This window comes from Piliocolobus tephrosceles, chromosome 3 (assembly GCF_002776525.5).
Source record: "Piliocolobus tephrosceles isolate RC106 chromosome 3, ASM277652v3, whole genome shotgun sequence".
Taxonomy (NCBI): Eukaryota; Metazoa; Chordata; class Mammalia; order Primates; family Cercopithecidae; genus Piliocolobus; species Piliocolobus tephrosceles.
This window is the reverse complement of record NC_045436.1, coordinates 32,661,039-32,684,340: the sequence shown is the minus strand read 5'-3', so window position 1 is coordinate 32,684,340 and position 23,302 is coordinate 32,661,039. Positions and strand designations below refer to the sequence as shown.

General features: G+C 36.5%; 1 protein-coding gene across 2 annotated transcripts in view; it reads left to right on the top strand.

Annotated features, from left to right (window-relative positions):
* Positions 1-1,741: 1,741 nt before the first annotated feature.
* Positions 1,742-23,302, top strand: part of GLRB (glycine receptor beta) — a 91,695-nt gene continuing 70,134 nt past the window's right edge. For both annotated transcript variants that reach the window (XM_023226412.2, XM_023226409.2), the window contains exons 1-2: positions 1,742-1,981; positions 3,689-3,839. In XM_023226412.2, coding sequence (XP_023082180.1) covers positions 3,718-3,839 — 122 coding nt within the window. In that variant the 5' untranslated portion in view covers positions 1,742-1,981; positions 3,689-3,717. The remainder of the gene's footprint in view (positions 1,982-3,688; positions 3,840-23,302) is intronic.

The following is a 23,302-nucleotide window of genomic DNA, read 5'->3' as shown; positions in this document are numbered from 1 at the left end:
AATAACCTAATTCTCCAATACAACATCCATGGATGGCATAGAAACAATACTAGGGAAGGTGAGCAAGTCAATTGTTGGTGTTTTCAGCATAGTTCTTCCAAATGTGGACATTAGAGTTTGTAAATAAAAGTCGTTCATTTTACTACAGGAATCTGAATATCCTATTATTCTAAACTCTTAATAATTTCTTGATTACTTGAAAACTAAGTGTAAGCTTTTCTTCAACCTCTAAACTCCCCTGGTTGCACAAAAACTAATTCCTTTATCATTCTTCATATGATCTATTCACCTAAAGTTATATCTTATGAAATGTGTATTACCAATATAGTTCTTTCAAATAAAGCTTTAAAATCCAAAGTTATATCCTGATCCACTTTGGGGGTGGGGGGCTCCAAACAGTACAGCTCTTTGAATAATGATCATTTTGTAATGTCAATAAGGTAATGATCACTTATTAATGATCACTACTCTTAGGCAGCAGAATATCTCATGAAGCTTATGGAACACGATTATATGCAGGAAATGTTCCTTTCCTCCATATGCTGTGGGTGGAAAAATTTATTAGTGGATACATCTGTAGGTCCACAATACAATGCTAAGTGATGCTCACTTGAGACAATGCTTTTTTAATAAAAAAAAAAAATCCATCAGGGCCTGACACAGTGGGGTGGGGTGGCTCAAGCCTGTAATCCTACCAGTTTGGGAGGCTGAGGCAGGCGGATGGCTTGAAGCCAGAGTTGGAGACCATCCTGGACAACAAAGTCAGAGAGGCTGTCTCTTAAAAAAAAAAAAAGAAAAGAAAAATTAGTGGAGCGCAATGGCTTGTGCCTGTTGTTCCAGCTACTCTACCAGGGAGACTGAGACAAGAGGATCTCTTGATTGCCCAGAAGTTCAAGGTTGCGGTGAGCTATGATTGTGCCACTGCACTTCAGCCTGGGCAACAAAGTGAGATCCTGTTACTTAAAAAGTAAAAATTAAAAAATCAATCAGGCATACATTCAAGAGGTAATAGGATAACCTTATCTGTTGTCTAAGGGCTGCATATCCAAGTAATGGCTACTTCTTTACAAGGATGAGGGCAACAGCATTTTGCTCTCATCTGGCTCAGATACGTAAAAATCACTAACTTTGAATCTCTGGTAAATTTCTTTCAAGATCTGTAACTCTAAGTAAATCTCTTAATATAACTGAGTTTCAGATTCTTCATCTACAGAAGTGGAAGGATGACAAAACTTGCCCAGGAATGTGGTGAGGTCCACAGGAGATAAGGCCAGTGAAAGCTTTTTTGAAACTGTCAAGTTCTATACCCATGTTAATTATGTAAACAACGTTAAAAATAGTATTACCTGTATGACTATACTGTCAGTAATTTTGACCAATTTAAGCTTGCTCAGAAAGGTAAGGCTTTTAGAAATTGGAAGACCCGGAGATTAAGCTGGATATCTGGATTCCAGGCAAATGATGAAATGACAGAAAATGTGTTTTGTTCGCTTTGACCCAAGAAGGTCATTTGTTGTTCTGTTGTTGTTTGTTGCTAGTGGTCAAAAGCTGACCTTAATCAATCCCAGCTCCTTGAAAGGTTTTTTTCTTTTTGTACCGACACTATCATTCCCGCCCTTCGTCCCTAACTCCTTCAGTCCCCTAAGGAGTGAGGGGGGCACATTTCTGCTCCGTAACCCCTCCAATGCCTGAAGGGGACGATGCCGTGACGTTGCTCTGTCGGGACACCTCTTCCCTCCCACGCCGGCGGTCGCCAGGTTCCCGCGCGGCCCGCGCTGTCCCCGCAGCGGCCCCGACCGCGGCGCGCCACGGCGCAGGCTCCGCGGCCCGAGCAGGCGCGTCAGCCGAGCTCGGCGGTGGCGCGGGCGGCTGGGACGCAGCTGCCCCCGCTCGGCGCCCGCTGCACCCCCAGCAGCCACTGCCACCTCGGCCCGGAGCCTCCACGATCTCGCCCGGCGGTTGTGGGCAGGGGAGCCTCCGGGTAAGTGCCAGGAGCTCCACTTAGGAGGAGGGGACGCAGGGTGGGGCGGCGACGGTGGTCTGGGGACGGGAATAGACGCCTCTGCAGAAAGAGCGGGTCAAGCCCGGGGCGGCGGAGCGCGAGGAGCACTGCGGCGTGCAGGGGAGGAGGCGCGCTGCCCTGCGCGGGAGAGGGGAGCGGGGCGCCTGGCCGCGGCAGCCAGGTCCCCGCTGCGGTGGCGTCCGCGGAGACGCTCGTGGTGGAGGAATGCAGAGGGCCGGGGGTAATTAGGGAACGCAAGGTTGGCCAGGAGGGCTCCTTGCGTTGTTTTGTTTATGACGATCCTCCAGTCTATGCAGCTGTCCCCCTTGAAAAGATTGGGGGTGAGGACAGAGCAGAGTGTTGAATTTCTCTGTCGCCCCCTTCGAACCGTTAGGAGGGCCCGGCCCTCCGTTTTTGGGAGGCAAGGATGTGAAAGTGGGAGAAGTACCTGCTGCTGTGGGCAAAGGTGTCTGGAGGCAGGTGCCGCTGTCAGATGGGGGAAGGGAGCGTCCAATTCTGTAAAGTTGCCAGAGGAGAACCTTGTGTTGTTGCTGTTGGTCTGATGAGCCCCCCTGTTGTCTTCAATTTAAAGTACCCAGGGAGAAGCCCCTCTGGCTTGCCTCAAGTGTGTGTTAAAGATAAATATGGGGGGAAGAATCCTGAGGGAAAAAAAGATGAAAAACATGCCATAAGGAGAAGCAAATTTATGAGGGTGAGATGGGAATTAAGTTAGCGTTGAAGAATATGACAGATCTTTTACTCTGCAGAAAACAATGGAAGAGAAACAATTTATAGTTTGGAAATGAAGGATGCAGAAGAAGTTGAACTTTTCTAGTGTCAGTAGAGGCTTAATTATTTTTTATTCATCAGACTCTGGCAAGGATATAATTCTGATTTGAGCATAAAAAATATTATCAAAATATAGCTAGGACGATAATTTGAAAAAATGTAACAACACTTGTTTTATTTCATATAATGTTACCTAGAATTTCTGAAGTAATCTTTCTGATGGTAAATGTTAGTAGCAAATAAGTAGGAAAGCTTTAAAGCTAACTTAAGAGGCACCTTTTTGGGTCAAAAAGGTAGCTTGCCAATTTAATGTGTTTAAGTAATAAAGCAATGAATTTTGAATGTGAAACTCTTTGATATTAATTTTTTCTTTTATTTGTCAGGTTTTTAATACTTAGAATTGTCTTTTTCTTTAAAATACATTGTTTTTGAAAAACTATACGTAGGAACTTCAAACAAAATAAAAATTTAAAAAGAAAAAGATACTTCCAGTGTACTAGCCCAAGATAATAATTTTAACGCTATGTTAAAGCATACTTCCAGGTATCTTTCTAAACATATTTTTGATATACTGTGCAATTCAATATCAATTTATAATTTTGTGTAGCTGTAGAATCAGAAATTTTATACAGTAACCTATAATATCTCATTGGTGGTCTTGTTTTCTATGTGCCATTATTTAAATTGACTTTTATTGCTATATAAAAGAGACTTTACAATACTACATGAAAAATACTAAATATGTTGTGAAATATTACCACGCAGGACTGAGCAATGAGGATTTGATGTACAAATGTACTTGCCCTTTGGGTAGTAATGATTATATTTCTTAAAGGGAGAGTCATATAGTTATCGTTTGCTTCGTAAGTGTAAACATTTTCTTGTTCTCTCTTGTAGATCGATCTTCTGAAATTTAAGTTTTCAAGATGAAGTTTTTATTGACAACTGCCTTTTTAATTTTAATTTCCTTGTGGGTGGAAGAAGCCTATTCTAAGGAAAAGTCTTCAAAGAAAGGGAAGGGGAAAAAGAAGCAATATCTGTGCCCATCGTATGTTCTTCATGTCTTATATTCTTATATGGAGAAATGTTATTGCGTGTTTTGTAAAAGTAAGGTGATTTATGAAGACACACATCAACAGAACTTTTCGTATCACAATAGATATCCATCTGTTGCAGAGACAGAAAATGATAGGGTGAAGACAGGTTTAGAATGTGAGGATTAATTCCCAGTGTTCAAGGTGGTTTTATAGTTTTCTTTCTTTTTTTTTTTATCATGCCATGGGTTTATATAATTTTTATACATTGTTTGCAAAAGTAGAAAAAGTCACTTTTTTTCTTATACTAAATGTGCTGTGCAGCTTTAATTGGATACTGATATACTGTGTTTTGGGCAAATACCAGTTCAAAAATTTTTATTAAAAAAAAACCCTAAAATATTTAACAATATTTTATTTAAAAGTCAGATAGATAACTGTGAACTTAAGGTCAGTTTATATGTATGCAAGGCAAAAGGAGATTCATATGATAGATCAATTTTAGTAATTGTAAATAAGTTATATTAGGAAATTAGGATATTTTGCAGAAAGCAGGTCATTAAATTTGAAATTGCTTGAAAACACAAATTCTAAATCCAACACATCCACTACAAAAGACAGTTTTGTGGTGTGGAGTCTTTTTTTTTTTTTTTTTTAGATGAAGTCTTGTTCTGTCACCCAGGCTGGAGTGCAGTGGCACAATATCTGCTCACTGCAACCTCCACCTCCCAGGTTCAAGCAATTCTCCTGCCTCAGCCTCCCAAGTAGCTGGGATTACAGACTCCTACCACCATGCCCAGAAAATTTTTGTATTTTTTAGTAGAGACGGGGTTTTGCCATGTTGACCCAGCTGGTGTTGAACTCCTGACCCCAGGTGATCTGCACGCCTTGGCCTCCTAAAGTGCTGGGATTACAGGCAGGGGTCAGCACACCTGGCCAAGTATTTTTTTTAATAGGAAAGATTAACATGACTGGTCAATGAAAGTAAAATAGAGCAATTGTACAGTATATAAGTAAACAACTTTCTCAAAATATAATGTGCTTTTAGGTAATAATGCAATATATGCAGTGATTTGGAACAAAAGTTAACTTTCTATTACAGGTCATCTTCAAATAATATTTATCACACGTAATGTTGATCATAGATAACATTTTATTCCAGCATCATTATTATTTAAAAAGAGATTATTATGGTTTTACAGATGTTCCATAAGAGATAAGGTACATTTTAGGAAGTATATTTTGTAAAGAAAGGACACTAGAATTGGTATTTTGTAATAGGTGTTTGTATGAATTTGTGAGAGTAAAATTCTGGAGACAGTATCATGATTCACATAATGTCTAGCATTAAATTAAGCTCCATTTGAAGGGATAGTTCCTGATGTTCACCCTTAATAGTCCTGCTTATTCTAGTGCTGCAGCACAATCTGATGTCAGGGCCAAATTTCTGGGTATATGTGACACAATGGCCCTGAATTATGTTTGTGTTTCCCTCCTTGGCCATCTGCCTAGCTGGGTATCAACTGGGAACAATGGAGGCAGGTTCAGGAATAACCACAATCTACAATCATCTCAACTCTTCACTGTTACAGTTTTTGTGCCACAAGCTGGAGATTAGTATTTTAGGGAACCAGACATTGTCAAGCCTTAGTCTTCCCAAGCAAAAGGACACTTCTTCATGTTTTAGATATTCTTTCTATTACTTTTTCTTTGATGAATGTTGGCACATTAACACAAACTGTTGTCTGTGTCGTATAGTCACCGTAATTCTATGTATGGAATCAAGCCATCTTGGGTTTCTCTGTATGAGGAAGCTGATAAGGCTCTTGTTCTGCCAGTACACCCACCCCCCCGTCCTACATCAAATGTCATAATCAAATTATTCTGAAGATGGCAACAGCAAATCTTATAACTACCATATATATTATGAGAGTATTTTAGAGGACATTCTCTTTTCACAACTACATTATTAAATAGCTTTATGTGTAGACCGTATATGCTTATGGTGTGTATAGTTATTTAAGACAGATTTTCAAAGTGAAATTTAGTAAAGAGTACAACAGTAAGAGTTCTCCTTATGAATATGACGTCTTCAAGTGGAAGACCCAACATATTCCTGTTAAGCCCATATCTCAGCATTTTAGATATGTTGAGTAATTTAGATATGTTGAGATACAATTGAGAAATTTTATCTTTGAATTTTTACATTATAGGTTTTATTTTTAATAATTATGAGACTAGATCAAGCTTTATTAACAGTTGTGATGTGATGCTGCCAGAAGTCTGGCTTGTTAAAAGGTGGATGTACCTTGGAGAGCTAGAGTTGTGTATTTTTCATTTGCACGTTTTGTTAAGAATTCTGATTTGATTATCACTGAATTAAGAACTTCAGAAGACTAGGGTTGACCCTGACCATGATTGGATCTATCATATCAAATTTCTTTCAGAAGTCTTGATTAAGAATTTGAGCTATAATAATGAGCCATGAAATAATATGCAAATTGTGTGTATCTTAGAGAATGATCCAGTTTGTTTAGCCTGTGTAAGTTGCTTGTTTATTAAACATCTTGACTAAGAGAAATATTTAAAATTACAAAACCCAGAAATCAAGTACAGACTACCCTAATACTCCTCGGGATGGTGAAATTCTTGCCCAGTGATGTTTTCATTTGTTTACACTTTTGTTTTTTTGTGTGTGTGTAGAGTGGATGAAGCAATGTGGGTGCACAGACATAAGCAGTTCATGTGCAGCAATCTAGAGTGAAATCTTCCAGTTTTACTGTTACTACGTTTCCCCCCAAGAGTGTAAAAAGAAGAAACATGTTTTAAAATGTAGGAGAAATAAGGACTTGAGTTCCTTGATATTCTAGGATTTAATATTGATGCTGAGCTTGAGTCAGATCATAAACTTTTCTTGGACTCTTTGCTGTTTCTTTTCTCTAACCTGTTGTTTTTTTGATATGTAAGTGAATTACTAGTACCAGATTGACAAAGTATCTGATAAATTTGCTTCCAAAAACTTTAGAAATTTAATATGTATTAACAAATAAGAAATAAACTTTAAATTCATAAAAATATTTTAGATAAGTCCTTGGACAGTTACCTTCTTATTTTACAGCTTACATTTGACATTACCTTTAATCTCTTGGTCTTTCCTCTGACTTTTCATTCTAGCCGAGTGATTTTGTAGAAATCCATGGTTGTAGTTACCATCCTCCTGAGTCTTTATGTACAGCTCAGATCTCTCTAAAGAGTGCCACACTCATACATCCACCGTTTCAACTTGACCATCCCATTATGAAACTCAAATTTAGCTTGGAATGATAAAACCTGAACTCAGAATCATGTGGATAATACAATGAATAATCACTGTATAGAGTGGTGAACTCCTCTTCTCACCAGATCACACCATTTCCACCTTTTCATTCATACTACAATCCTAGGGATCACCTTAGACCATCCCTTTCTACCTTAGCTTCTCAAATTCAGTAGTCACCAGAATTCATCAATTACTATCTCTGGAATACATCTTACATTTTCATTCCCATGTGGGACATTGCTTTAGCTACTCTTTCCCACCCTCTTCATTGACCCCTTTTCAGCCTTCCTGCTTCTTACCTTCCTCCATCAATTCATGTACCACACTGGGTATTTTCCCAATAGTGTCCTGAGTCTAGTCAGGTCGTGTCAATATTGAGAGCACTTTAAGGGACACCACAGTGTTCTAGATAAGGTGGACATTTTTTGGCTCCACGCACAAGGTTTCTGATGAACTGGCCTCTGATACCTCCAGCAGTATCTTCCCCATCCCGACCCCTGCCCCTGCCTAAGCCTCACACACATCAACTCTCATACACCCGTGCTCTTTCACATCTCTGCAAGTGTTCTTCCCTTTCCCTGAAATGCCAATGCTTTTCTTCTTTTTAGTTAACCTGTGTCAGTGGGTCTCATCCAAATTCATGGCTATAACTGCCACTTACTGTTGATTTCTATGTCTGTACATACAGCCCTTACCTCTCTGAAGAGCACCACACTCATATATCCAACATTTTAATCTGATTGTTCCATAATGACCTCAAACTTAACTCAGACTCAAACCCTATTGTCTTCTTTGGGAAACCTTTCCTAATCCTGACAATGAGATTTAGATAATCATGTTCTGTGCCCCCACAGTTCCCCAGTTGCCACTCACGTTTATGATACAGTATGATAATTATTGTAATTGTTGGCTTTCCCCACTAGATTGTAAGCTCCTTGAGAGCAGTGTCTTGATTAACTTCATCACCAGAGAGTGACATAGCTCCTGGTGCAAAATATACATATAATACAAATTTATTTAATGAAGTGAATAAAAACCTAAAGATCTTTGACTATCTCTTATTAAGTCATTATATCTGGATTTTGTTAAGTTACCTGAAATTGACTGATATGATCCCTATGGAAAATTTAGATATAAGGTCTCAATTTAAGGATAACTAGGTGAGTTAGCAGCTAGGTAATTAGTGGAGTATCTTCATCCTGGATTATGTTACCTGGTTCAGTTTTGGCCTCATCATAATCAATTATTTGTCAATGACTGAAATAAAACTATACAGAGAAAAAAATCCAAACTGAGGTTATGTGATATTCAGACATGTAGTGAATATGTGAGACAGAATTAGGATCCAATATGATCTTGAAGGGCTAAATGAGATTGGTCTAACCCTGTCGAAGAATAAATTGCACTTTGGTCTAGAAGCCACTTGGGTAAGTATAGGATGAGGAAAAACATAGCTTGGCAGAGCACATTTGGGAAAAATATTACGTAAGAATCATCAGGCAAATGAATAGTGTTTCACATATATATACACACACACACACACACACATACATACAATTTAGTATTTTAAGAAAGACATTCTTAAAATTAACATTCTTAATATAAAATTATTAAAATAAAAACTATTTATTTTAGTAGTAAAACTATTTTACTAATTTTATGTTAAGTATGTTACTTAATGGAAGTATTTAAAACAAGGTTTACAGAGATTTCTGCTCTGTGCTAGTGCAGAAATATTTTCAGGAGAGAGAAATAATAATAATAGAAGTAATTAAAATCATGTCATATTAGGAAGAGATGAATGAACTGAGATACTTGAAAATTGTCTCTAAAGTTTTAAAAAACTGTGATGGTGATGAGAAAGTAGACTTTGTTGCTTGGCACCAATAATTAAAACCAGTACTAGTGAATAGAAGCTACAGGGAGGGATATTTTTGACTCCAAGTTAAGAACTTTCTAAGAGTTCTGCCTAGATGTAATTGATTGGGAAGGGATGTAGTGAAGTTCATGATAAGTGGAGGTACGCAGGCACGTGGGATAATTACTTGGTGGGCATGTTTGAGAGAAAGTTTGAGCATTAGACAGGCGGTTAGACCAGAGACTGAAATAATCTGATTTCAACTTGTGCGATTTTTAAGATTCAGTGATTCTAATATATCATATTTGAATACAGCTTTATCATTATCTAATAGCAAAGTGACCCATAGAGAATTATGTTTTAAAAATTTAATCTTGATCTATCTATATACGTATATCTTTATTTTAGGGGAATTCACTTAGAAAGCTCTAGTACATAAGATAAATATATGTTGGTGTGTGTTAATAATAAGGATTTAAAAACCTTATTATTAAGTTTTGACATTTCATGAATAATATTTTTTAAAACATTTCTTTCAAACACAGAAAAACTTTTCTCTTTTCTGACCTTAGCTGTAATAGTAAGAAGAAATATATCAAGCTACTATAATTTTCAAGAAATTATGATCACAGGATAACAAATATAATGATCTAATAAATGCCTGCCATAATTTATAAGGCCTAGTTTTATGGTTTTATATTTGTAGATACATCATATATGGAACTAGAACATACTAAAATAAACTTTCAGATTTTTTGATTGAATAACAGTAATTAAAAACCAGAACTCCCTCAACTAAAAATGAAACTGAATATTGTTTGCCATTTCTATTTTTGCTCATAGCAGACATGATAAGCACTTTTTAACAATTAACTTGGCCAAGCTATACAACTCCTTGTGACATACTACATTTATTTTTGCCACCACTGTTAGGGAAACTTCTATCTTTTGTTGAAGACTGTTTGAATTTCAAACATTTGATAGCTTACAATAAGTGAAACTAATATGTTTGAAAGTGGCATTTGAAATATCACCTCTTTTCTCCCATTTTGGTCCATACTTATATCTTAGATCTGGAAAGCTTAATAATAAGTCCTTAAGTGTTGAGGGCTACTATTATTTATAGTAGTGTTAGTATGTATTATCCTACCTTCTAAATTATCTTTCCTTCAAGCTGTTGGCACTCTAGCTTTAAAATAATTGCATAAATAACTTTTAGTTTTTATTCTCGTTCTGTGTGTATATTGAGAAAATGTGATTTCTTTCTGTTAGTTTTTTCATAAACTAAAAATTATGTGTGCATATGTAAATGGTTTGATGCTGTTATGAGATTTTTTGTCTCCTTCAGAAAGAGATTGTACCATTGAATGATAGCATTTTTGTACTTCAGTCTGCATGTACTAAGAAGGGTAGATTACTGTTGATTATTCATTGATAATTCAGTGCCACCATATGCTGACTGGGTGTTATATTAGCCATCTTCCTATTCTGACTCTTTTATCTCCTTTATCTTCTATTTGTTAATAGACAAAATAGATTTTAGTATAATTCCAGTTTCTTACTTCCTAGTGGAAATATTCAAGACAAAGACATTGGCCAAAAGATGAAAGGCTGATTGGAAAAGGATATGCATAATCCATAAAATGGATACTATTGAAAATTGCCTGTTATTACTGTTATATAGCTAGATTGAATTTTTCACTGATGTTTAGTTATGTATTTTCTTATTACCTATTGAACAATTCAATTTTAATGGCATTTGCTGTTATTTTGCAACCAATTGAATTGGTCTTCTTTTTCCAAAAGGAAATCAGCATCCTTATTATTCCAGTTACCCAGGCATGAAGCGTAAATGGAATCTAACATTCTCTTAAAATGATTGCCTGTATCTGCCATGTTCAATTATTTTTTCACTGCATCTGCTCTTACCATTATTTTATTTTCCTCTTTGGAGACAGGATCTAATTCTGTCACCCAGGCTGGAGTGCGGTGTTGTAATCATAGCTCATTGCAGCCTCCAACTCATGGGCTCCAGCAATGCTCCTGCCTTGGCCTCCTGAAGTACAGAGATTCCAGGCATGAGCCACTACGCCCAGCCAACTTTATTTTTAATATATATGTTACTATATCTTCCTAGTTATTCACCCTAGCTTTCTATCGTTACTATCCATCTTAACATGCTGTCTGTATTTTCATCTTTTTTTTTTTTTGAGATGGAGTCTTGCTCTGTTACCCAGGTTGGAATAATCTCGGCTTGGAGTAATCAATGGCGTGATCTCGGCTCACTGCAACCTCTGTCTCCCTGGTTCAAGTGATTCTCCTGCCTCAGCCTCCCGAGTAGCTGGGACTACAGGCGTGTGCCACCACACCTGGCTAATTTTTTGTATTTTTAATAGAGATGGAATTTCACTGTGTTAGCCAGGATGGTCTTGATCTCCTGACCTTGTGATCCACCCACCTCGGCCTCTCAGAGTGCTGGGATTACAGTCATGAGCCACTGTGCCCAGCCTGTATTTTCATCTTGTTATTCTTATGTTTAAGAACTTACAATATCTTATTACTGAATGGTTCTTGAACTCCAATACATACTTCTTACCTTGATTTTCAAGGGCCTCCCTAACTTATGTTTCTAAATGTATGTGAAACAACTCTCTTATATTTTTTGTGTAGATATGTATATATGCATGTATGTTTTTAGAGACAGGGTCTTACTCTGTTGCCCAGGATGGAGTCCAGTGGTGTAATCATAACTCATTGCAACCTCAAACTCCTGGCGTCAAGTGATCCTCCTGCCTTGGCCTCCCAAAGTCTTGGGGTTACAGTTGTCAGCCATACCCAAGCCTACTCTCTTATTTTGGGAAGACTTATCTGCCCTTGTTCCTAATCTTCCCTTGCTATTAGGTATGTTTGGACATGTTTATGTTTGGAATGACAACTTCTTGCTTAATATATCTAGGATTTACTAGTCCCTCAGAGCACATCTTAGATATTACTTTGCTTTATAAAACATTAAAAATAAGTTTTAGCTGAGTATATGATTAATCTGAATTAATAGTGTTGTGACTTAATGCTTTGATATCTTGGATATTGATAGAAAGACAATGTTTAGAAAGAGAAAAGTATTAATCTCATGGTGAGTATATTACCTGAAGCATTGTGTTGAATTCTGGTTGCCATAATTTATGAGAGTTAGAATTACATGTGAGTTTGTTTGGAGAATCACGATCGGTATTTGCACGAATGTGAAAGTCTGTTGTGTTGTTCGATTAATTGTAATGTGCATTATTTTCTCTGAAGAATAGAAGAGTAATTAACTTCTATTTGAGATGTTGTCGTATAAAATGAACTAGACTTTCACTGTCTGACTCCGAGTTACAGAATTAAGACCAAAGACAGAAACAGAGGAAGATAAATTCAATGAAAGGAAGATATAGAACTGTTCAAAGAGAAAATGGTTTTCTTTAGGAGCTTCTTTGTTGCTGGAGTGACTGAGCATAGCTTGGGTAGGGACACAATCCAAATAACATCAATGGGAAGTTACGAGTATTTAAAAATTCGTTTTGCGCCCAAGATCTCATGGGCCTATGATTAAAACTGAAATTAAATTCCCTGTTCTTGATATCTCAGAATCCTTTCTGTGCATACTGGATGTTTTGACACTTGGTTAGAATTAGTTCTTTATACAATGATGTCTTTTATTTTCTAGTTGAACTCTATTGTGTAGTTTTAACTCTTTAACTAAATTGTAAGTACTTGAGATGAAATGGTTATATATACTTTTATATCCTCCCCTACTTCCAAATTGTTTGCATAAGAGCTCCATTTATGCTTGCTATTTCAAAGGAAATTAAGTGGATAGTTGATGATATAGACAAATCCTAAATTAATCTTTTGATGGGTCAGTGGTTCACTGGGACTGTGTTTAGATGTTTAGAGGTGAAACATGTATTGTTTAAAGTTTACTTTTAAATTTAAAATTTACTTTTAAAATGTCTACTAAATCATGATGACAAAGGCATTATATAATAAGATGCAGAAAGAACACCACTGTGTCTCCTTTAGCACTTTTGCTAATTGGTTGTATAACTTTCAATAAGCCACTTAATCTGAGTCTCACTTTTCTCATTTGTATAGTGAAAAGTTTGATCTCAGTATCTCCTAATTTTATTCATTCATTCATTTATGGCAGCCATATCTTTTATGATACAATACGGTTTTGTTTACGATTGCTTTGGTAATTTTATATTCAGGGTTAACTACTTTAGTGTTTTGTTGGTGCTTTTTGTTTCCCAATGTTTAACCAGTCAAGCCTGACCAGTGGAAAAATAATACACAAAATTCTATTTCTTAAAGAAGTTAAATCCAAAGGGAACCTAATTTCAGAGTTGATTTATCAAAACGTAGGTATTTAACTGAACTGCAGAGTAGAAGAGTAAGGTGTGAGGAAGGTGAATTGTCTGCATTCTTAGCCTACCAAATTTTCACAGATTAAGGAATTTGACTTACTGAAATAAGGCAAATAATTTCTGTAATACAGTAAAAAAAAGTATATTTGCAAAAGTCTCCCATATTTTTCTCATGCTACTACCTGAAATGATATATCATTGCTCTGTAAAGAGAGCTGAAGGTCCCTTTATAAATGAATTCCTTTACCATGGGTATTTTATGGAAATTTACACTTAGAATTCATGAAGCCAATTATTCAAATTTATGTACACACAAATGGCTCCTCTGAGGAATGATGTAAATATGAAATAATATTTCTAGAGCTCTGATTGGAATAACAGTGAAACACTTATTAAATTGCTAATTAAATATGTTGGATACTTTGAGACATTTGATATTTATTAGTCCTCATGTAAGCAAACAATAGTAGGAGTTTACTGCTCCTGGACTGATTGCTGAGAATAACCTAATAGAAAAGGCTTACCTATTAATGAGTGGATGTGTGGTGTTCTTTGTATCAATGTTCAACTCTCATTGACACCATGGGCATGGCTAACAAAATAATCTAAAGGTCTTATTGCAACATTCTTTAATATTCTCTATCCACTCTATTTTTGTGTGTCTGGAATCTCTATAATATTTTTGACTTAATGGTACAAATGTAGATGTTTTCAGTGATCTAGAATCTTGGTTGATTTATTTTGATCTAATCTTGGCTAAGTCTTCATTTTGGTTCCAAATTCTTTTCCTTACCCCTCAGAGCCTCTAAATTTCTCTCTCCACATTGTTTCTGTCTTTTATCTTGTTCCTTTCAGTGTTACCATAAAATTTTAACTTTTATTTTAAAGGAAAACAGTACAGGTCCTTGGATGGGAACCCCCTCATTCTTTCTTGATTTTCATTCTAAAGCTACCTGAGGCATCATCCTTCCTTTTATCTTTTTCTCTTGATTTTGCAAAAAAATGGTTTTTTTGTTTGTTTGTTTGGATACCATCTCATCCACTGTCTTCTGAGACATATCTCTTAGCTTACTCTGCTCTCCTATGTTTTAAAGTTTCTTCTTTTCTTTGGCTCATTTTTCCTAAGTGCTTACAAACTTATTAAAGGGTCACCCACCTGGAAAAAATATATATAGTTTTTATATTCCTATTTTATTAACCTTGGTTTTCCCCTTTGTTAATTACCATGTTTCTTCAACTAGTAGAATAAAATGGCCTATACTTTTTGAGCTCTAATTCACTAGTTCTTTTCTTCACTTACCTTGAATTTCCTTAAATTACAAAAGGCATGCAACATTATTGCAACAAATGAAACAATATGTACCACTTAATCATTCTATTAAGACTGACTCCTGACACAATTCTACTTTTACTAAAGATTTGGACTGGGTGCCATGGCTCACACTTGTAATCTCAGTACTTCGAGAGGCCAAAGTGGGAGGATCACTTGAACCCAGGAGTTCGGGACAAGCATGGGCAACATAGTGAGACCTCATCTCTACAAAACATTAAAAAAATTAGCCAAGCGTGGGGAGTGGGCACACCTGTAATCTCAGCTGCTTGGGAGGCTGAGGTGGGAGAATCACCTGAGTCCTGAGTTACTACTCACTAAGGGCTAGCTCTCTTCTGTAAACGGAAACAATCTCCAATTTCACCCATCCCACATTTGGCTTCCTGAACTACTCACTCCTGGCTCCTTTTAGCCACCTCTCTGACTACAGCTGATTAACCACCTTCACTGGCTATTTCTTTCTGTCCTTCCTGACATATTGGGTTTTCCAGATATTCATCTTTAGTTCTTTTAGCTTCTTGCTTATCAATTTTCCCCTGGGTAATATCTATTGGTATCTATGATTGCTTCTATATCTTTACGTCTATATGTAACTTCACTCTTGATTTCCAAGTAATTATTTTCAGCTTCTTACTGGACCTCAAAATTAACATACCGAACATACTAAACTGCCTTTCCCAGCTGTATTCCCCATCTCTACACCCAGCCTTTTATGAGAAATGACAAAAGCATCTTCAAATCCTTCATGCCCTTTCACTTTCATCATCTCATCAATTACTCATTCTGTTTATGGATCAGAAATGATTCTTGTATCTAGCTACTTCTCCTCATCTCTACTTCTATGGTCTCTGTCAGGTCATAATCATGTCACTTTGAATCTGTTATTGCAGTACTTTCCTAGATTTCTGAACCTGATCCTGTCCTCTCTACTTGGCTCATCCTCTACAACAGTGGATCTCGAATTGTTGGTCTAAGGTCCCCTCTACAACCTGGAGCATGTTTAGGGATACAAAGAGCTTTAGTTTATGTGACTTATACTATTGACATTACATTATTGCAAATGGAAGCAGAAATTTAAAAGATTAAATCACTTAAAATAACTGTACTGATATTAACATGAATAACTTATTTTTATGAAAATTAACTACATTTTCAAAAAGAAAAAATGAGAAGTGGGGCATTGTTTTACTGTAGCAAATCAGTTTAATGACTGGTTTAATGGAAGACAGCAGGATTCTCATATCTGCTTCGGCATTTAGTTTGTTGTGACGTATTGTTTTGGTTGAAGTACGTGAAGACATTATGACTTCATGCAGACATAAAATTGAAAAAGGGAAGAGTATTTTAATGCCCTTGTAACTGTGAATATTATTCTTTAATGTCATGCCAAAATGTAACCAGTGCTAGTTTCTTACAAGAGTTGCAATGTGAAATCTGAAATCAGATCAGTGAACATTTTGTCCTCTGTTGCATTAAAATCAGCTAGTCTGTCTTGCACTTTGAATGGTTCTTTTGTCTAGTCGTGATTTTATAACATCATTTGGAAAATATTGATTCTCTGGGTTTGGCAGATTTTCCAAATGTTGACATATTTTATTATACAACATCAAAAAATCACGTCTATTTAATATCACTATGATCTCATTGGAATGTCTGTGAGTGTTGGAAAACTGTCAAACTCATGGTGGCTAATATTAATTTTAAGATTCCAATTTTTGTTTGGAAGTTCACATTTTTTCACTGGCAACAAATAGAGTAGTGTTTCTCAAAGTTACAGGTTCTCTTCATTCACTTTTGAAAAATATTTTCCCAAATATTCAAATCTGAGTTACCACAGTTTTTCTATGGTGTTGCATGAAAATGGCTTTTCATGGAAAGTGTCTATCTAGTTCAATTTATCTATTAAATCTGTTAAGCTCAGTCTATCTAGTAAGTCAGACAATCACTCTATCTCTACATGTAACTACACTTGTAATTTTCAAGTAATGTTTTTGAAACAATTATAATAGTTTGGCGTGCAGCACAATGATTTATGGGTACTCTCCATTTTGTCGCACAACGTTAAAAAGATGTTAAGTTTCAACATTTAATAAAATTAATATTTTTTAAAAATCTTAAGGAATATTGCTTAGGAAACTGTCTTTAAAAATTCTCATTTTTTTTTTCTGCTAGTGTATGATGTTGAAGAATGCAATGGCTGTTAGTACATTTAAGTATTACTTTCTTGATTCCCGCTAAAATACCAATAGTGTTACCCACCATTGCTTTTTGTACCATCAGTGCACATGTCAACATAGTGGAAAAAAGTAACATTTTATGGTTACTGTAATAAAAATAGTTTTGACTCTGTGGACAGTAACAGAGTGTGTAACACTGGGTAATGCTCCTCAAAGTGTTGTCCACAGACTGCCTGCAAGTGTTTTGGGTACCTTGAGGAGCCTGTGGTTGTGGACCACACTTTGAGGACTGTTACTCTATAGCGTCAACTTGAGTGATGCTCATTGTATATCCAATCACTTACTTCGTTGCTTGTGGCCCACCTTTTCTCTTTTCAATTCTGCTGTGCACTTCCAGTATCTTCTCCTGCCGTGCTGCACCTCTTGGTGCTCCTGGGCAGCCTGATCTCTTCGTGACACTATTCTGTTCTCTATTCTTTAACTTCTTCCTGGGGTTTGTCCTATCATTTTCCCCCTTCATCTGTTACATCCCTCCTTATCCTTCCAGTCCCAGCTAAGTCAGCTACTCTGTGAACTCCCTGCCATTAACATTACACAAAATCAAATGCTATAAAAATTCAATCATGAATACATTTAAGGTGAAATTGGTTGAATTAATATGGAGGAGAAAGTATAGGATTGAAAATTTAGGAGACTTGGGTTCTAGTTGACTCTGTTACTGACCAATTGTGCATCCTCAGATAATTCTGTTTGGGGTAAGTGTCCTGATCTTTAAAATAAACTCATTAACAATATGATTTCTTAGGGTAATTGAGATAAAAGTTTATTCTGGAGTTTTAGTAGGTAGAAATGGTATTTTTTGAGTAAAAAACATAGGTTCTACTTTAGAATAGATCACTTAATACATTTGTGACCTACAATAAGTGATCACTTTGCTTTTCCAAGACTTTTTCTTATCTGTAAAAGGGAAATAAGAATCTCTACCTATTTCACAGAGCTTCTCTGATAGTATAATTTGGAATTATATGTAAAAGCACTTTCTAACTGTAATATTCTACAAGTTGGATTACCTATGTGTGTGATAGTAACTATTTACTATTGAATAGAGTTTCTTTTAAAGAGTTCAAAGTGGTTTTGCATGTTTCCTGTTACTCTTTTTTTTTAAATATTTATTTATTTATTCATTTATTTTTACCATTACTTAAGCTAATAGTTAAAGATAGAAAACCTAATCATGGGGGAAATATCTGGGTCACCTTATTACACATAGCTTTCCTCACAAACTCAGAGTGTTAGGGCTGAGATAGGTACAACATCTGTGGCATGACTTCTTTATGTGAGAGTTATGCTTGTCACATGGGAGCCATCGACTTTTCACAATGAATCTGTACTGCAAGCAGCATCATTCAGCCTTCATATATAAAGAACGTAGGATGTGGAGAATGTTTGTATAGCTTTCTTAAGGTCATAAAATCAGTCAGTAGTAGTCAGGTGGTTAAAGCTAACTCTTTAGTCATACTGTACCTATCAGAGTCCTTCTTGTTTATTTGGAAGATTGGAAAACTGTAGTCACAAAAGGTAGTAAAATGGTTTTCCTAATGGCCTACTGCTGGCTAGTGGCAGATATGGCAGTTAAACTTAGGTCTTCTGATTCCCATTCCAAGTTTTTTCTTACCACTATATTTATGTTTAGTTATTACCCTCACCAGTGGGAACACATTTTTCTTCTTGATTGTGACTTAGCCTTTGCATATCTTTGTCATTTTCAAGCAACATATTGGGTTTACTTATGGTCTTTTACATACATTTAAAGTTTATTGAAGTTCTTTCTAAATAATAGAATGCTACTTTCTGAGCACAAAATCTGACAATCTTCCTTTTTATAGATGTGTGTTCCACCACCTAAAAACTAGTCATTAGTTTGATTAATAGTATATAATTTTGATGTTAGCTATCAGTGGAAATTTTGTAAATAAGAAACCATACCTAAGCTACTGTGGTCAGGAAACAATATATGATTTATTTCCTTTCCATGCTGCTTGTATGCATATATATGCATATAATAAGATCACAAAAACATACTTAAAAAGAAGCAAAGTATAAATAAAATACATGGTTCTGGCCGGGCGCAGTGACTCACGCCTGGAATCCCAGCGCTTTGGGAGGCTGAGGTGGGTTGATCATGAGGTCAAGAGATTGAGACCATTCTGGCCAAGATGGCAAAACCCTGTCTGTACAAAAATACAAAAATTAGCTGGGCGTGGTGGCACATGCCTTTAGTCTCAGCTACTTGGGAGGCTGAGGCAGGAGAATCGCTTGAACCCGGGAGGCAGAGGTTGCAGTGAGCCGAGATTGCAACACTGTCCTCCAACCTGGCAACAGAGTGAGACTCTGTCTCAAAAAAATTAATAAATAAAAAAATTAAATTAAAAAAATACATGGTTCCCCCTGGCTCTGCTTTCAAGGTATAAAAAGCGATAGACTAATTCTTCAGAGAGAGAAAAGTGAGTTATCTTTTAAACCGCCATGAAAACTTTAGATACAGGCATTTACTTTCTCATATAGGATATTACATAGAGACTTAGTTTTAACTGATCAAAGATTATAATACATATTTTTAATTGCTTTATGCAATCTGTGTCTTTCTGCCTCAATCTGTCTATGCATGTGTTTGTTCTCTGTATATGTGACACACAAATAATTAAACACAAGTTGTTTTGGGGCATTTATTTTTAAACCTTTTTAAAGTATGTATAATATGCATATAAAAAAGTACACCAATCATAAGCTTTAATAAATGTTGACATTGGTAACCAGCACACAGATCTAGAAACAGAACACGTCCAAAACCTTAGAAGTCACTTTCTTTCCAAATTACTCATTGCCAACTCCAGTGACTACCATTCAGTAGATTAATTTTGCCTAGTTTCAAACTGTATGTAAATAGAATAATTCAGTATATGTCTTTTATAACTGGCTTCTTTTGCTCACTAACTCTGTAAGATTCATTCACAGTGTTAGATGTAACATCAGTTCATTCATTGTCTTGCTGCCTAGTATTCCATTATATGAATCACCACAGTTTATTTTTCTGTTCTGCCCTTCATAAACATTTGGGTTGTTTCCAAATACAGCTATACACACATACCAATAAAAACTTGTTGAGAATATACACATGACTTTTAGAACTTATTAAGAAAAAAGCAGACAACCTAATTGAAAAGAGAGTAGCCTAAATGTCAAAAGAGGGTAGCCTAAAGGCCAACAAAAATATGTAAAGGTGGTCAACTTCATTTGTCATCAAGGGAGTGCAGGTTAAAATCATAATGGTATACCAATACACATCCATCAGAATGGCTAAATGAAAGAAGAAGAGAATGTGAAGAACCACAATGCTCAAATCCTGCTGGTGAAAGTTCAAAATGGCATAAGCATTTGGTAAACCATTTGTAAGCATTTGCCAAAACTGAAAATCCATATACTCTATGACCCAGCCATTCTATTTCTAGTGTATACAGTACTCAGCAGAAACGTGTACACGTTTACCAAAAATATGTATAAGAATGTTTACAGAAGTACTATCTGTAATTATGAAAAATATTTATTTTGTCAGCACTTGGAAGTGCTTTATTGATTCAAAAGAGTCAAAAATTTTCACACTAAAATAATATTCAGCACCACATAGGTTGGAGAACTAGAACTTTGGTAGTGCTGATCTACATTGAGTGGGCTACAGGAAGGCCATGGAGATTTATAGAGGAGTGGTATTTCAGGGAAACAGGCATCAAATACAAAATTTCTATGGCAGGCTTTATGTGTTCAAACCGCAGCATGTAGATTAGGAAGAGGGTGAACGATGGAAAGAGTGATAAATATGAGATCAGAAAGGTTGTAATGGCTGAATCATATGTGGCTTGGTAGGTCATCGTAAGAACGATTCCCACGTTTTGGGCCTGACCAAAAAAAAAAAAAAGGAATGATTTTTATTTACTGAGTTATCTGTTAAAGACTACAGGAAAAGTAGATAGGAAATGAGGGGAAAACAAGAGTTTGGTTCTTGATGTGTTAAGTTTGAGGTATCCATTAGACATCAAGAGAAAATGTCCAATAAGCTGTTGAATATAGAGTCTGTAATTCCAGGGAATGGTCTAGGCTGGAGGTATACATTTAAAGAGTTGTAAATTATGAAACTAGATGAGGTCACTTAAAAAGTGACTTAGCTAGAAAAGTAAAAGTAAAGATATCTGAGAAATGACTGGGAATGAGGTTGAAGAAATGGAAGAACAGGTGAAGGAGAATGAGGACATGGTGAGACCCTATCTCTACAAAATTTTTTTTAGAAAAGGCATAAAGCTAGGATAGTGTCTGTCTCTTGCATATCGAGGGCTCTCTGTGGACTGATATAAACTCACACTGGAGAAGTCAAAGCTGACTGTGGCTGTAGGATGGAGCAAACAGATCAGAGAGGAGAACAATTTCTATTCCACGGCTGCCGTGGAATGGGAGTGGTTTCTATCTGAGGAGGAAAAGTCATGCTCGAATATTTACTGTGCCTCAGATGTAGTCACACAAGAGACAACCAGAGAGCATGAGGGCAAGGACAAGTGGAAGCACTGGCTTGGAGCTCAAACATAGGAACTTTGCCTAAAGGGGCCTAAGAGGGTAATGGAAGCCCACAGTGTGGACTGCAGAATGCCTGGGGCTGATGGCTGGAATTGGAAGTGGCCAGTTGGAGAAAAGCCACAGTCCTTTCCTGGGAATTGAAATTAGAGGAGCTCAAAGAGGGCATTTTGAGAAAGCCACAAGGATATTATAAGCTAGCCAGTCAGGGGAGCAGTGCAACAGCCAATCATGCCCCCATCCCTCGGCAGGCTTCTGTGTCTTGGGAAGGCCCGCCTGGGAAAGGAAGGGATATCGTTTTTAAATCAAGCTCAGATTTTGATTATTGAACATCTTACTTAAGGAAGTGCCAATTTTAGTGAGACTGAAGGTGCCAGGGGTACTTTTCATTATCTGAGAGTGACAGAAATTGTTACGAGATTTGCTGGAGATTTTATCCAGGTATATTGGGAAGTCTTACCTCACAGAGCCAGTTTGGATGAGTGTTGTGGGAGGAAAACATAGAATTTCTTTATAATCAAGGCCTCCAGATTCTAGCTTATTCAATAAAAAATTACATTGGTTTCTAAACAATGGTCAAGAGGAACAAGAAGGGTTTATCTTTTCATGTCCAGATGCCACCACATTTATATTGCAAGGAGGTCATTTATCCCTCAGAATAGCATTCATGTTTGTTGCCTCCTGTATCCTGAGTGGGATTTGCATCCAGGACACGTACCATTGTTCAGATATATTGGCCTGTGAATATTTCAATGAAGATATCATTCAAATTCAAAAGAGATAGATAGTCTTATCTCTGTATTACAAATCATTTTACACATAAGGTATTATATAAAGAGAAGCTGCAAAAAGTAGTTAAAGCAGAAACAGGTTACATAGTAGGGGTGGCCTTTGAGGACTTTTCACTCAGTTTATTCGGTTTCCTGACAATAGCAAAAGCTGTTTTATCCCAAGGCATTGTAGTGTCCTTCAAAGTAATTTACTCAAAGAGCTATGATGCTTAAATTGTTTGTTTCAGTTCTCAATTTTTGCTCTGACTTTTCTTTGCTTAATTCCTTGATTTTAAGTTTTAGTTTGTAGTAGCAAGAAACTCCCCTCCTTTCGTAAACTTGGTGCCATAAATTTCTAGAACATTAAAGTTAAAGTAATGATTTGGCAAATAAGATAGATGAATTTACAGTGTGTGAATATATATAATAACTCAGGATACTGTGTGTATTTGCTTAGCCAAACCACATATTGATAACTTTCAACTGGTTTGAACTCAATTAGATTTTTTTCTGACTAGTTTTCTTATTAATACTTTTGTAACATTGATTTTTCTTGCTCTACATGTGACATAAAATAGGTTACTGTGAATTGGTTATCACACAAAGTGTTAGATGCTACTTTATGTTTGTTACTTTTATCACCTAATTTAAATCTGAAAACAGATGTTTTTTGAAGAAGTGATTTTCTAGAATTATTATCCCTATTTACAATGAGCTAACTGAGGTAAAGAGATTAAGCATCCAAAGCCACACTGCTTTGTTACTGGTAAACCAGGATTTAAAAGGCCGGGCGCGGTGGCTCAAGCCTGTAATCCCAGCACTTTGGGAGGCCGAGGCGGGCGGATCACGAGGTCAGGAGATCGAGACCATCCTGGCTAACATGGTGAAACCCCGTCTCTACTAAAAAAATACAAAAAACTAGCCGGGCGAGGTGGCGGGCGCCTGTAGTCCCAGCTACTTGGGAGGCTGAAGCAGGAGAATGGGGTAAACCCGGGAG